The sequence below is a fragment of the Lemur catta genome, chromosome 1 (assembly GCF_020740605.2).
Source record: "Lemur catta isolate mLemCat1 chromosome 1, mLemCat1.pri, whole genome shotgun sequence".
Taxonomy (NCBI): Eukaryota; Metazoa; Chordata; class Mammalia; order Primates; family Lemuridae; genus Lemur; species Lemur catta.
The window spans coordinates 82,637,664-82,651,031 of NC_059128.1; the positions used below are offsets into that span (position 1 = coordinate 82,637,664).

General features: G+C 39.2%; 1 protein-coding gene across 5 annotated transcripts in view; it reads right to left on the reverse strand.

Annotated features, from left to right (window-relative positions):
* Positions 1 to 10,217: 10,217 nt before the first annotated feature.
* ATP8B4 (ATPase phospholipid transporting 8B4 (putative)) overlaps positions 10,218 to 13,368 on the reverse strand; it is a 216,460-nt gene continuing 213,309 nt past the window's right edge. For 4 of the 5 annotated variants that reach the window (XM_045528911.1, XM_045528919.1, XM_045528900.1 and 1 more), the window contains one exon: positions 10,218 to 12,398. In XM_045528911.1, the coding sequence (XP_045384867.1) occupies positions 12,117 to 12,398 (282 nt within the window). In that variant the 3' untranslated portion in view covers positions 10,218 to 12,116. Of the gene's footprint in view, positions 12,996 to 13,368 lie in introns of all 5 variants that reach the window. The other variant, XM_045528925.1, reaches the window with a different exon arrangement.

A 13,368-nucleotide genomic window follows, 5' to 3' on the forward strand; every position in this document is an offset into this window, starting at 1 on the left:
TTATATTCTGGAAAAAGCAAATGAACAAACAAAGAAAAACAACTTTCCAATCATCATTTTTGAAGGAATGATTCCCTACTATCTACATCAACTAACAGAAGCAAAAGTGAGTTAAGTGACCTGCCCATGATCATAGAGCGGACCAGCGGAAAAGAGAAAGACAACTCCCAACCACCTTTCCCAAAAGTCTCCAATCTGAATCTCAATTATCTGCTTATGTCATAGCAGTGTTTTTTTTTAAACTTAGTCATATCTCACCTCATTTCCCAAAGGATTCAAAGCAGCTTGCAACATGAATAGATAAAATAAGCAATGACAAAGTATAAACAAGATAAGATAACAAAGGCTGGAGAAATGTAAATATAAAAAGTCCGGTCCATCACGCTTGAAGCTCTGACTTGGGTGGGGCAAACACAATATATGTAACCTAAACATTTGTACCCCCATAATATGCTGAAATAAAAAAGAATAATAATAATAATAAGTCAGATCCAAGGCAAAATGCTTTATTACTCAGAGAGGAAGCATTTCCTGAAGCCCAAAAGACTTCAGTGCATTTAAAATAGATTTTCCCTGCATAAGTCAGTCCATGAGTTATTTTTAAGGGCTCAGCAACTCCTGTGGGGTTTTATTGCATGCCAGATATTGACCCAGAAGAATAATTAAAGCAATGAAACTATAGAAGTTATCCCCAGGATGTGGTCAGCACACAATATTCATGCCTCCTTGGTTAAACAGAAGATTTGTTTTCCAGGTCTAATGTTGCCAAAAATACCACGTCAATGTTTTGTGCAGAACAGAACTTTTATTTCAACAAGTCTGAATCATGACCATCCATTCATTTAACAAATATTGTAACAATAAATTATCTGCCAGGAACTGTGCAATGTGCTGGAAATTCAAAGACAGATAAGACATGGCCCCTTTCTTATAGGATTTCTTTCCCTGGAGGGGCAGGCAGACTTGTAAATATATAATTAGCACAGTTATAATAAGTGTGATTACAGAGGAATGTATGAGAAGTTGTAGAAGCAGAGATAGAGACAACCACTTCACTGAGGTTAGTGGATGTATCTTAACTTCTAATCAACACACATGCAGTTACAAGGACACATAGGTTGTGGGTTGAGAGGGGGCCATCCTTAGTTAAGTGGACCTGGCGGAGTCATAGAATAAAGAACTTACTTTTGTGACTTGCTAAACATCACCATATTTCTGATTTGATTGTGTGGAGAAATAAAGCAGGCAAAAAACATCAGTGCCAACTCAAAAAGTGGTGGCCAGAGGAATAGAGTAGAGGAACATGAAGCAATGTTATAGTAAATATTTTGTAATAATCCAGGTTAGTGAGACTAATTTCTTGGTATGCATAAGTATATTGTTATGGGTGATTCTCCATATGATAAAAGGACCTTCAGGATCAAATCAACTTTCTGGCAGACTATGCATCCATTCAAACCATCTATGGTCACATTTAAAACAAAAATCTAGCATATTGAGAGAGATTTAAGATGGCAGTTTTGTCTGCCAGTGATCTACATCAAAAACTGGAAACTAACAACCAGAAGTGACAAAATATTTCAACTCTTTAGGGCTCTGGTACCTGACTCAAAAATTTGGAGCATCCCCTTCTGGCAGACTCAGCTAAAGAATACTTTAGTGGCCATAAAAATATAGTATGAATGCTGAATAATTTTCAAGGTAATATGGAGGAAGAGCAACCTGATTAGTAGAATTTACTGTGATTGATTCCAGCATGTGTGTCTGTAAATATATAATCAGTTCAAAGCAGAGCTCCATGGAAAATGGACACTTGCCTGGTGTTAGCTCAAGGCAGGTATTGACTTTGTACTGTAGCAACAAAAGCAAATAAGGGAATTTTTAAAGAAAATAACTTCTTCTTCTTTATACTGACTCATAAGTTAGAAGTTGAGGAAAAGAAAAAAAGAAAAAGCTAAGAAATCCTGAAGAGTGTTGGATATCTCAGGGAATCAAATAAAAAGGAGAGCCTTAATAGGAAGTGTACACATTTGTGACCAAAAACTAAGCTTCCAAGAACTACACAGACTGAGTCCGTGACCTAAGTGTCTGTGAGAGATGGCATTGGGTTAAGAGCACAAGCCACAAGAGAACCAGACTCGGGGTGGGTGGGGAGGGGCTGAGTCCTTGCTCCTCCATTATATGTCTCTGAGCAGGTTACTTATCCTCTCTGGGGTTTAGTTGTCTCACTTGAAAATGGGGAAAATAATGGTACTGACCTCACTGGGTTGTTGTGAGGATTGAATGAGATAATACCTGTGAGGCTTAGCACAACACCTAGCACTTAATAATCCTCACAATCCTTCAAGGAATGTTAGGCAATCCCCATTTTCCAGGTGGGGAAATGGGCTGAGAGAAGGTGTCTTTGCTAAACAGTCCCACAGGTAAACAATGGACTTCCTAAGTGATAGTCATGCCCCTCCCTTCCACTTTCCCTCCTTTACACAGGAGGTCAGACTATACATAGTGTAGATGCTCTCACTTTTTTCCTACAACTCAGTCTTTCCCATTGCTTTCTCCTAACTATTCCCCTTTCATAATTCTTCACCATCCTCAAGTCTCTCCTTTTACCATGGTAATATTTTTTGTTTTGTTGCTGGCTTTTGTTAATTAACTCTTTTATGCCAAGGACACTCAAGACTATTCCACACTAAGCAGTGGTATTAGAGAAATTCCCTTGACTATTTGGACATCACTTTGCCTTTCTTTGGAAATTATTCTCTCCCTACCACTTTTTCCTCAGTTTCTATTTTTCCATATTTTTTAAACCTCAAAGGTACTCGTTCCCATATCTAGACAAGGTTCCCATGGAAGATCAAAGCATTTTTGAAGTCAGGAACTATTCCAGCTCACAGTATCTAGACTACAACTAATTTAAAGACTACAGGTGTCGATACAATAAAAGCTATTATTTAACTCAAAGAAGGGATAATAACAAGGATGGAACAACTGTTTTCAAATATTTGAGAAGCTGTCACATGGGAGAGGCTTAGTCAGTCTCTTCTCCAAGGGCAGAAGCAGGCAATGGGTAGTAATGATGGGGAAACAGACCTCTGATCAAGAGAAGGAGGATTTTCCTCCACACTGGGGCTGTCCAGTAAGGGAGTTGGCTGCCTTGAGCTCATGAGCCCTGCATCATTGGGAACATTTGAGCAGAGACTGAATGCCATCTGTAGGCTTATTTTGAAGGGGATTCCTGCATCAAGTACAGTCCCCTGTGAGAATGCAAGAGCATCATCCAGAGCACTTTTAAAGGGTTATATCAGGTAACTGAGGCAGACTTAGAAGAGTAACCTGGGTGGGGAAGGGAGTGTTAGGTGGTGAGAAGACTGCAGATTAGAGTGAAGGAGAAGATCCAAAACAAATCACCCATCTTACAACCCTGTCTCAGTCATCACTGATACTCAGAGAAACACAAACTGTAGAGCCACCCAGGATGAGGATGTGGAAAAGGTACTCTACTCATCTTCTTCATTTTGTGGTGAGGCCTCCCAGCAACAAGTCTACTGAATGCCTCTGGCTTATCTATATGCTATTTTGGAGAAAGTCCCAGGCCACTTACCAGAGGGTCAGGTAGAAAGTGCAGGTACATGGTAAATGGGAGTTAATAAGAATGGATATCCAGAATAGAACAGCCTTTGAGGGCCTAGACCTGCTATCCTTGATTTCAGTCTAGTGGGTGGATGGATTAGGAAACACCACCATGGTGTTGGGGAAAGGGAGGAAGAACTGGTGGTGAAGGTGGGGGGATGGAGGGCAGAGTGCACAAAAGCTATTAATATATATGCAGCATGGACTAGACAGACACACATACCTCATTAGCACTCCTACTCAGAATGAACTGATGATCATGACTATTGTATAAAATATCAAGTCAAAGAATTATACAGTGGGTGTGGGTTTGCTGTACAGAACTGAGATATAAGAAGTGTCACTTTTTTTTACCTTTCCATATCAAGTTAGACTGGCTGTGGGCCTCTAGTGTCTCCACCTCATCCCCTTGGAACCTATAAGAATCTCAGGTCTTATCTGGTCCCAAGAAACAGGGGAGGGCTTAGTCTTTAGTCCCTAATAGCGGTCATTATTTTCAGGCCCCCATGTTGCCATTGTTGATGTCTGGCTTTCCATATCAGGGCCCAGTCTCCCTCCCAGCTCTCTGCTGGCCAGAGACCAAGCTGCTGGGGACAAGGCCATTGCTCTGAAGGCCTTGGCACTTGCTGATCACTCCCCAGGCATCCAGATGTCCTGCCACTAGGGGTACTTGTGTGGGGATGAGTGGAATTAGGGTATCTACTGTTTAGCAGAATGCACTACCCCTTCACCCTCAGGTTTGAGAAATTCAGATCTTTCCAGCATTCAGTGACTGGGGCTTCTCTTTAATACCCAGAGTCCCTCCTTATCTCCAAAAATCCAGCTCTATCTAGCCTCCTTGGGCCAACACTTTAAAACCAAAGACCTGTTAAATCTCTTCCCAGGCAAGGAAATGCAGTCCTCTGGGGTATAAACCTGTGGTTGCTTTTCTAGTAACAACAGCTTGTATTTATTTAGCTTTTCTTATGAGCCAGGTATAGGGCAAGTGTTTTGCAACAAACATTATCTCATGTAATCCTCACAGGACCCATCCCTGGTAGGTAAGATAATTACTATTTCAGTATAATGTGTAAGGAAAGTAAAATTTGAAGTGATGGTTGAGGAACTTGTCCTGAGGCGGTGGAACTGAACCCAGGCTAACCCCCAGAGCCCAGACCCTTTATCACCACACTGCTCCGCCTTACTCTATATAAAATTAATAAGTGAATCCATCAGTAGGTCTCATTATTTTTGTGAGGATTAGTTTACATGTATCTTATTTCCAGCTTAAATATAAGCAGAAAGTAAGATACATGTAAACTAATCAAGTTCATTTGCCAGAATAATACCAATTAAATCCCGGGGACTCCATAGGCTTGGTTCTAAGAAGGAAGTGATGCTCTCTCAGCATCGGGCAAGCCCTTTGAGATCCTGGGAGCTGTCCTGGTTGTTATTTATCCTCTTGGTGTACTTCTAGGAGAGCACATCTGCCCAGGATAAGGGTAGCAGCAGCCTCACTCTTCTTGGCCTGAAGAGGCCCTCTAAAATGTTCCCTGGGAGAACACCTCTTTTCCTGCTTCTCTAGGTTCTGCTATCCCTTGGCCTGCAAAAGAGCTCATTGTGTTTCTTTATTTTTTTTCTAAAAAATAAAAATACTCACTATCCCCTAATAACTGTCGAAACTAAAAGAGCGTGTTACTGGCACAAGAACAGAGACATAGACCAATGGAACAGAACTGAGAACCCAGATATAAAACCATCCTTGTATAGCCATCTAATCTTTGACAAAGCAGACAAAAACATACACTGGGGAAAAGAATCCTTAGTCAATATGAATTTTAGGAATAGGAATTAGGAATAAATGTCACATCCAATGGCATCTTTATAACTCTAAGTGGCAATATTTTTCTTATTTTCAAGTAGTATGTGAATTAATGGTGCATCTTTTAAAGGATAGCATCTTAGATTCCATGAACTGTAGTATGTATATAATGCATGGTTGAGAAATACTAGATTAGAACTTCCCCAAGGGCAAGGGGAAAAAAACCTTTATTTGTCTTGTACCACAGCCTCCCCACACTCAGTGCTTAGCCCAGTAATGCCAAATTTGTTAGCACATTTCATCTGAGATGTCTACTAGATGTAAGGCATATGTAAACCCTACATTAGAACTTGAAGAAAGGGAACCATAAAACAAAGTCCTGCCTGTCGATCAAAAAGATAATTTCAGGCTGGGCGCGGTGGCTCACGCCTGTAATCCTAGCCCTCTGGGAGGCCGAGGCGAGTGGATCGCTCGAGGTCAAGAGTTCGAGACCAGCCTGAGCGAGACCCCGTCTCTAATAAAAATAGAAATAAATTATCTGGACAACTAAAAAATATATATAGAAAAAATTAGCCGGACATGGTGGTGCATGCCTGTAGTCCCAGCTACTCGGGAGGCTGAGGCAGTAGGATCGCTTAAGCCCAGGAGTTTGAGGTTGCTGTGAGCTAGGCTGACGCCACGGCACGCACTCTAGCCCAGGCAACAAAGTGAGACTCTGTTTCAAAAAAAAAAAAAAAAAAGATAATTTCAGTGATCATTACTACCACTAAAAATTTAACTAAGCTCCCAAATTCCTAAACCATAATTATTTATAAATATTTTATTTATAAAAATATTTGTAAATATTTGTAAAAATATTTAAATCAATGTCAGCAATTCATTCAGGCAAAAAAACATTCACAATACCTAAAGATTTTTTTTATTAATATTATGCAATTAGAAACTATTCCTGTTCAAAACACATCATCTCATAGTTTCAGAAAACATAAACTATTAGCTAGTATAGCAATGCAATACCAAGAAAATATTCTGACTTGCCCTATAGTATCTTATAGATTAATCGGCTTTAAAAATTTTATTATTTTTATGTAGTTCAGACCAAATAGGCACCTTATAAAGAGAAATATGCATTATCTCATATGTGACTTATTAATAGAATGTGATCTGAATAGGGCTGAGTGCCAGCTGCCATTAGCAGTGGTACAGGACCAGTCATTAATGGCCTATGTCCATTCTTATTAATCAGTGTCCCTGTCGAACTGGTTGTTAAATAAGCTTAAAATCTCCCCCATCACCTAATCATGATCCCAAATTAATTTATTCTTTTTAAACAGTCATTTAATGAAAGTGACATCATCTCAAGAAAGTCAGTAAGAGAAATTTTATTCAAAATTTTTTCTGAGGATGTTCTGGAATCAGTATAATTTACGTCCAATGTGTGCATCATCTTGTACTTATATATCTATATAGTGTTGCATACTGATGAGAGATAGTCAGAAAAGGGACCAGAAGGACGATCATCAACCATCAGAGAAACGTCCTATTCACTGCTCACATTTACCAAGAAGGCGGCAGCGAGTATAGAAACGTGTGACAAAGGGCAAATGACTAGATTTCTCCTTGATCATGACTTTATTTCCAAATTAAGTTTACCATCATTTCTCCATGCATACTGGTCCAATAAGAGTTCTCTGTATAAGCCTAGGGCTGCAGTTTATTAAAAATTTAAACTTGCCCTTATAAACCTTACGGGAATCTGAATTGAAATAGCCAGAGATTTCTGGCCAACAGATCATTATTTCTTGAACTCTGGACATTTATGTACGCAGCTCCAAGCTGATTTGCATTCTGCACCAGTTACAGGAATAAATATGCCAGAAAGTTTTGAAATTTAAGGACAGATAGGGCCCTTTCTCGGTTAAATCATAGCCCCAAACCTACAGATTAGCCCAGCAAAGCCCTCCAAATCTTTTGCAATAAGCATTTTGAAATACATGGGTCGTTTAGGTCTGGCTTCCAGGCAGTTCGGCAAAAGACTTAGGCTAGAGAGTTGCAAAAGTTTATGATTTCTTACCGAGGAATGAAATGTGACGCAGTAGCGCAAACTGCAGACATTTAAGACCAGATGTTAATGTAAAAATTGGAAAATTGTAACCTCATATGATTATCTGACCCCTGACCTGAAAAATCCCATTATGAAGTCTGTTAGTCATCATTTCTGGATTCTTCCACCATTAACTTTGTGCCTACTCTTTGTAATTTAAAATAATAATTCTGAGTCATGTAACTGAGATAATTAGATCAGATCAATCTTGAGGCATTAAGTGCACACACTGAGTAATCCAATTTCTTACCATAAAAATCAGAAGTACAGCCTTTCTGATTTGTTGTATTTCCTAGTGGGTTTTTAAAAATAGTATGAGACATGTTTATTTCCTTTGTCTGCCCTCCCCACCTATTTAACCTCACACAATGCTAAAGGAAAGGAAGAAAGGGAGGAAATTTTTCTTATTTGCACTGAGAGGCAAAGAGAGCACCCGAAGGAAACATTTCAAAACATTTTTACATTTGTTTGTACTCTTTCCCTAAGTCTGCACACTTGAGATGTCTAATGAATGTTTTGGAAAGAGGACAGATTATTTACACATTCTATGTCTTACCTTCCTATGTAGGTAGAAGCTCTGGATTGATTTGGTGTCAGATCCTAGTAAGTTCTAGGTCTTCTACTTTTTGTGTGTTATTGGGCAAAGCACTTAACCTCTCTATGCCTCAATTTCCTCTTCCTAAAAATGGGTTTAATATGGATGCCTTAACCACCTCACAGGGTTGTTGTAAGGCTCAAAGAATATAGTTTGTGTAAGAGTGATACATAAACTGCAAAGTGCTCTATAGCTATGAAAAGAAAATCTCTTAAACTCTGTTGTTTCATCATGAATCCTTAGGGAGCTGAGGCCAAAGAATCTCCTTTAAGCCCAAGGACAAGGTCAGGGAGGACTTTAACATGGTCTTCTTCTTACTGGGCATGAGTATCTTACCTTTGTGTCTATATATATATATATATATATATATTTTTTTTTTTTTTTTTTTTTTTTTTTTTTTTTTTTTGAGACAGAGTCTCACTTTGTTGCCCGGGCTAGAGTGAGTGCCGTGGCGTCAGCCTAGCTCACAGCAACCTCAGACCCCTGGGCTTAAGCGATCCTACTGCCTCAGCCTCCCGAGTAGCTGGGACTACAGGCATGAGCCACCATGCCTGGCTAATTTTTTTTGTATATATGTTTTTAGTTGGCCAGATAATTTCTTTCTATTTTTAGTAGAGACGGGGTCTCACTCTTGCTCAGGCTGGTCTCGAACTCCTGACCTCGAGCGATCCACCTGCCTCGGCCTCCCAGAGCTAGGATTACAGGCGTGAGCCACCGCGCCCGGCCATGTCTATATATTTTTGATATTTAAAATGGTGGAGAGGAAAGGAGGGTGTTGCAATATCTTAGTGAATTATTAGCAAGATTGAGTGTGTTCGACTGACCCAGGTAAAGTACCACTATAGAGTTTCAGGGTTTAGTTGAGCACCTGATGTGGTGAGCTGAGAGAGAGCTGGAGACAGCAATACATCAGGGTCTATTCTCAAGAAATACAAAGCAGTACGAGGCCGTGCCCTTGAGACAGCATTCAGTTCAACTCTCCTCTCTCTCTCTCTCTGTCTGTCTGTCTGTCTCTCTCTCTCTCTATCTCCCTTTTTCAACAAAGACAATTGCAAATACACAGTGGACAACACTGGCAAGCACAGCTCACAGAGCAGGCAAATGAGAAAGGGTCTTTGAGACTGTACTGTCCAGTTTCTACAGTGATGGATGGGCACACTAGGACCTGGAGAAGTCAGGGGGCATGGCCCAGCTCACAAATCAGCAGCATCACTGTGACCAGAAGCCAGAGCTCCTGGCCCCCTTTCCAGTAAGATTTTCTTGATCTCATATAAAATGTGAAGGAGGTTTTGTTATTCATGTCTCAAATACAATCTAATTTTTTTTCTTTGAGGGATTAAATTTATTTTTCAGAGAGTCACATCATCACAAGAGACATAAAACTAGAAACTCTTTTCTCTCTTCCTCCTTCCTCCCTTTCATTCCTTTATTTCTCTCTTGCTTTATCTCTGTCATTTCTTCTCTTTCTTTCTTTCCTTCATAGGTATATATGCTTGAAGATAGATGAGAGACAAAGATAGCAGACCTAAGTCAGGGAAACATGATTTGCAATTGCCTGTAACAGCTCAAAACATGGGCTGATACTTTAAAAACACAAGATCATCAACTTAAGTCCTGAATCTAGGGGGAAGAAAGGTCTTTTTTCTTTCCAAATAATTGGATAACATCTATATAAAATTAAAAGTTTATTATTCCTCATCACCCCACTGTCACCACCCACCCCTCAGACTTTTTATCTTCAGGTTCAAAATAATCCCTCTTATAATCGAATGATTTCACAATGGGTATGTGAGTTTACTAGGATCTCATGGGGCCAAAGTAAGCTGATAATATGTTTCTCTCACAGTCATCCACATTATGTGTTTATAAACAGCCTTATTTAATTTAAAATTAATTGGAAAAATTGGACCGTTTCTTATCTTTCTTATCTCTTACACATAAACCCTATTGGTTCTTGACTCTGATCCTAAGAATGATGTACATTTTCCCAGGGCATGTAAAGGAGAAAAAAAAAAAAATCAGTGGACTAATGTAACAAAAATCTCCCCTATGAATTTCCCATAAAGAAGAGACAAAACATCAAGCACTAATAGTGCCAAAACATTTACTGAAAGTTTTCAAATCTTTCAAAAATGTTACAAAAACTGAGCAAACAAAGTGAAACTAATGACAAATTAGACATTGAAAACTAACATCTGGGTAAGTCTAGGCAGCTGTGTAGGGGAAAAAGGAACATCTATAAGCAGTTATTATGGTTAAAGCACTGTACTTTACACACATTTTCTCATTTGATCCCACTTAGGAAAAATTATCCAGACTTGGAAATTAAGGCAAAGGAAAAAAAAAAACATTGTGACCTATAAATGTCACATCACCCAATATGCATCAAGCCCACTCAAGGGTCATCTGATTCTCTTGGGAAATGTAACTTTGACCAATAATTTAATAGGGACCAGATTAAGGACTCTGTAGAGTTGGAGCTTGATTTGTAGTAAACCATTAAGGCATGATACTTTATTTTTGCTTTCTAGTAGAGAAATTTACCTCCAAGTTTATAGGACACTAACCAGTTTTATATATTACTTAGCAATCTCATTTCTTCAAAGCCTTCCCCACTGATTACTTAAATTCTAGTTCTTCACATCCTCTTTAAATTCTTCTATTATTCTCAGGTTGAATTAACTGGAACTTAACTCATCTATTCATATGAGAATAATGTGTTTAATGATTTGAGAATCTGTGTTTTGACAATCATCAAACAACCACATGAGGTAGTTAGTATAGCCTCATTTTACAGAGGAAGAAACTGAGTCTCAGAAGACACATTACCTGCCCAGGGTTATAGAGGTAAGAAGTAACAGAACTGGGGTTTGAACATAAATCTGCCTAAATTGTTTTATAGGAAGTACACTGGTGACTCACATGTGGAGTGAAAACTTGGGCTGGAACATCTCTAAAAAATCAACCTCATCTACATATATGTTTGAATTGTAAACATGACAGCTGAGTATCAAAAGCAGCTAACTAACTCTAAATGGCCTAAACCTGAGTATTTAAATAGTAATTTAAAAGATTGTTTATTAATTTGTTTGGTTTCCATTCTGAAGTTTTTAAAATTGGAAATGTTGAAAGTCTTTGCCCATAGACTGTATAGAATACTATCAAAGTATGAAATTTCAATGCGCTGATTCCATTAATGGTCGGGATGATGCTCAGCAAATTACTACTGAAGTTGTTATAAAAGCCATTGAAAAGTATTGAGAATACTTAGTAGAGAGCCCCTTTGACATTTCATGAACATGTGCTTTCATGGGACAGTCAGAGCTTTTTGAATAAATTTGACCAAATTACCAGCCTACCCTGCTGTAAAGATGCTCAGTCTACTTTGTCCCTAGACTGGTAGGAAAATGAGGAACACAACATGCTTTTCTGTTCCTCAGGCGTGAAAGTGATTTGTGGTCCTGGTTGCATAGACAGGTAGACAACAAGACTAAAGAGTGACACACAACCCTTAGCCTCAAAGTACCATAGTCCACACTTTAAATCTTGAAAGTGTGCCAGGGAAAGGCTGCTCTTACATACACATGTTTATCTGTCAACAAGCATGCTTTTCAGCTTGCATACCTTTGGAATGCACCCTTTTATCTACCTGATATCCATTCAATGTATATGCAGATTTATAAGTTTTTCTTCGTAAAGAAGACTCTGAAGTTCAGGCCAATTGATATCTAGGTTGATTTAAAAAACCTGTGCTTGTACTGTGAGGGCTTTGTCCACCAAATCACAAATTAGACAGTGGCCATCTGGCTTAGTTTCCTGTAGAGCACACCCCTACTTGATGGGCACTGGCAGCTGTCTGGCACAGATTTAAATAAAGTGAGGCAATCTGCCCTGCCTCTAGCCTCAGATCCCAAACTCCAGAGCCAGCTGAATTTCAGCTCCACCTGAAGTGAAAAGATAACTATACGGTTCAAATTCATCTTGACTCACAGTTTCGCTGTTTTATCCTGGCTAAAGCTGCTCACTGTGTCTGTGGTTTTCTTACATAAATTTTCAATCCAGCTAGTGCTATTATAAAGTGTCTTTTCTAACCCTGATGTTGGGGGTGGATTTTTAGCTCGCATATTTTTTCCAGATGTGATAAGCTCTCCGTAGCCCTCTTGGTGAGCAAAAGCATATCCAGATCTTCTTGAGCTTGACCTGCGGGTCCGAAGCCTTCGGCTACTTGGAGGTCTTACCTTCTTTTGAGCCTTCTGCCATCGGCGGATCTGGAGAGGGACAGACCCAGGGTGAGATGACACATCCAAATGATAGACTCCAGGCAGTGGGCTACTTTGTAAAGTGAAAGCCTTTTCAGTAAAAACAACATCAACAATAACAAAATACTCACCTTCATTACAAAAGGAAGTTTTAAACATAAAAACCTAAGAAATCCTCTACCCAAAAGATCCCACTGGGCACTAGTCAGTTTTTATTCCTACCAAGAGACTATGAAGTAAATAAGAAATATCCAGACCAATTTCATGATTGTCCCCATCTCATACATCTTAAATATATGGAAGCATACTGTTTTTGTACAAAAAAATTTTCTAACATGCACCACCCAAAGCCAGCATAACAATTTGTAGTCTCATTCTCCCAAAACAGCCTTTCCCCTCTCTTTTAGAGGCTCTCTGGATCCAACAGTCATCAGTAGCTGGACTAAGAGAAAATTTAGAAAATGAGAATCAGAAATTTTCAACTTTTGTTGTAGGTCAAGGTATCATGAGACTTTCAGGGTTTTGATTTATTTGGAGTTTTTTTTTTATGGCCTTTTGAAATGTTCAACATCATCTAGGTGGTTTTCCAACAATTTTTTCATTTCCCTGTAAAGTTGAGGAGAGAAAAACCTTAGGTTTGGTGCGAGCAACCTTATCCTCTGATTTGGCAAATCACTTGGATTCTGACTTTTGTGTCAGGAGGAAGCTGTTAAGCAGAAAATCACAACTGAACTTAATACAGGAAAAATGAGCACCCTCTTCCTTCAGCCCATCCATAATTTTCTGGGCTTCTATCAAAATGAGTTCACAGAGCTGAAGAGAGAGGACAGATAATGACAAGGGACTCCATGAATCTTTTCAGAAGGACTCTTTTCATACTTTGGCCTCATAATGGGAGGGTCATCATGGTAAAAAAATCTCTACCTCAGTTCCCCTCAGCAGCACTGGCCTGGTCCCACTCACCCCAGCAACATTTAAC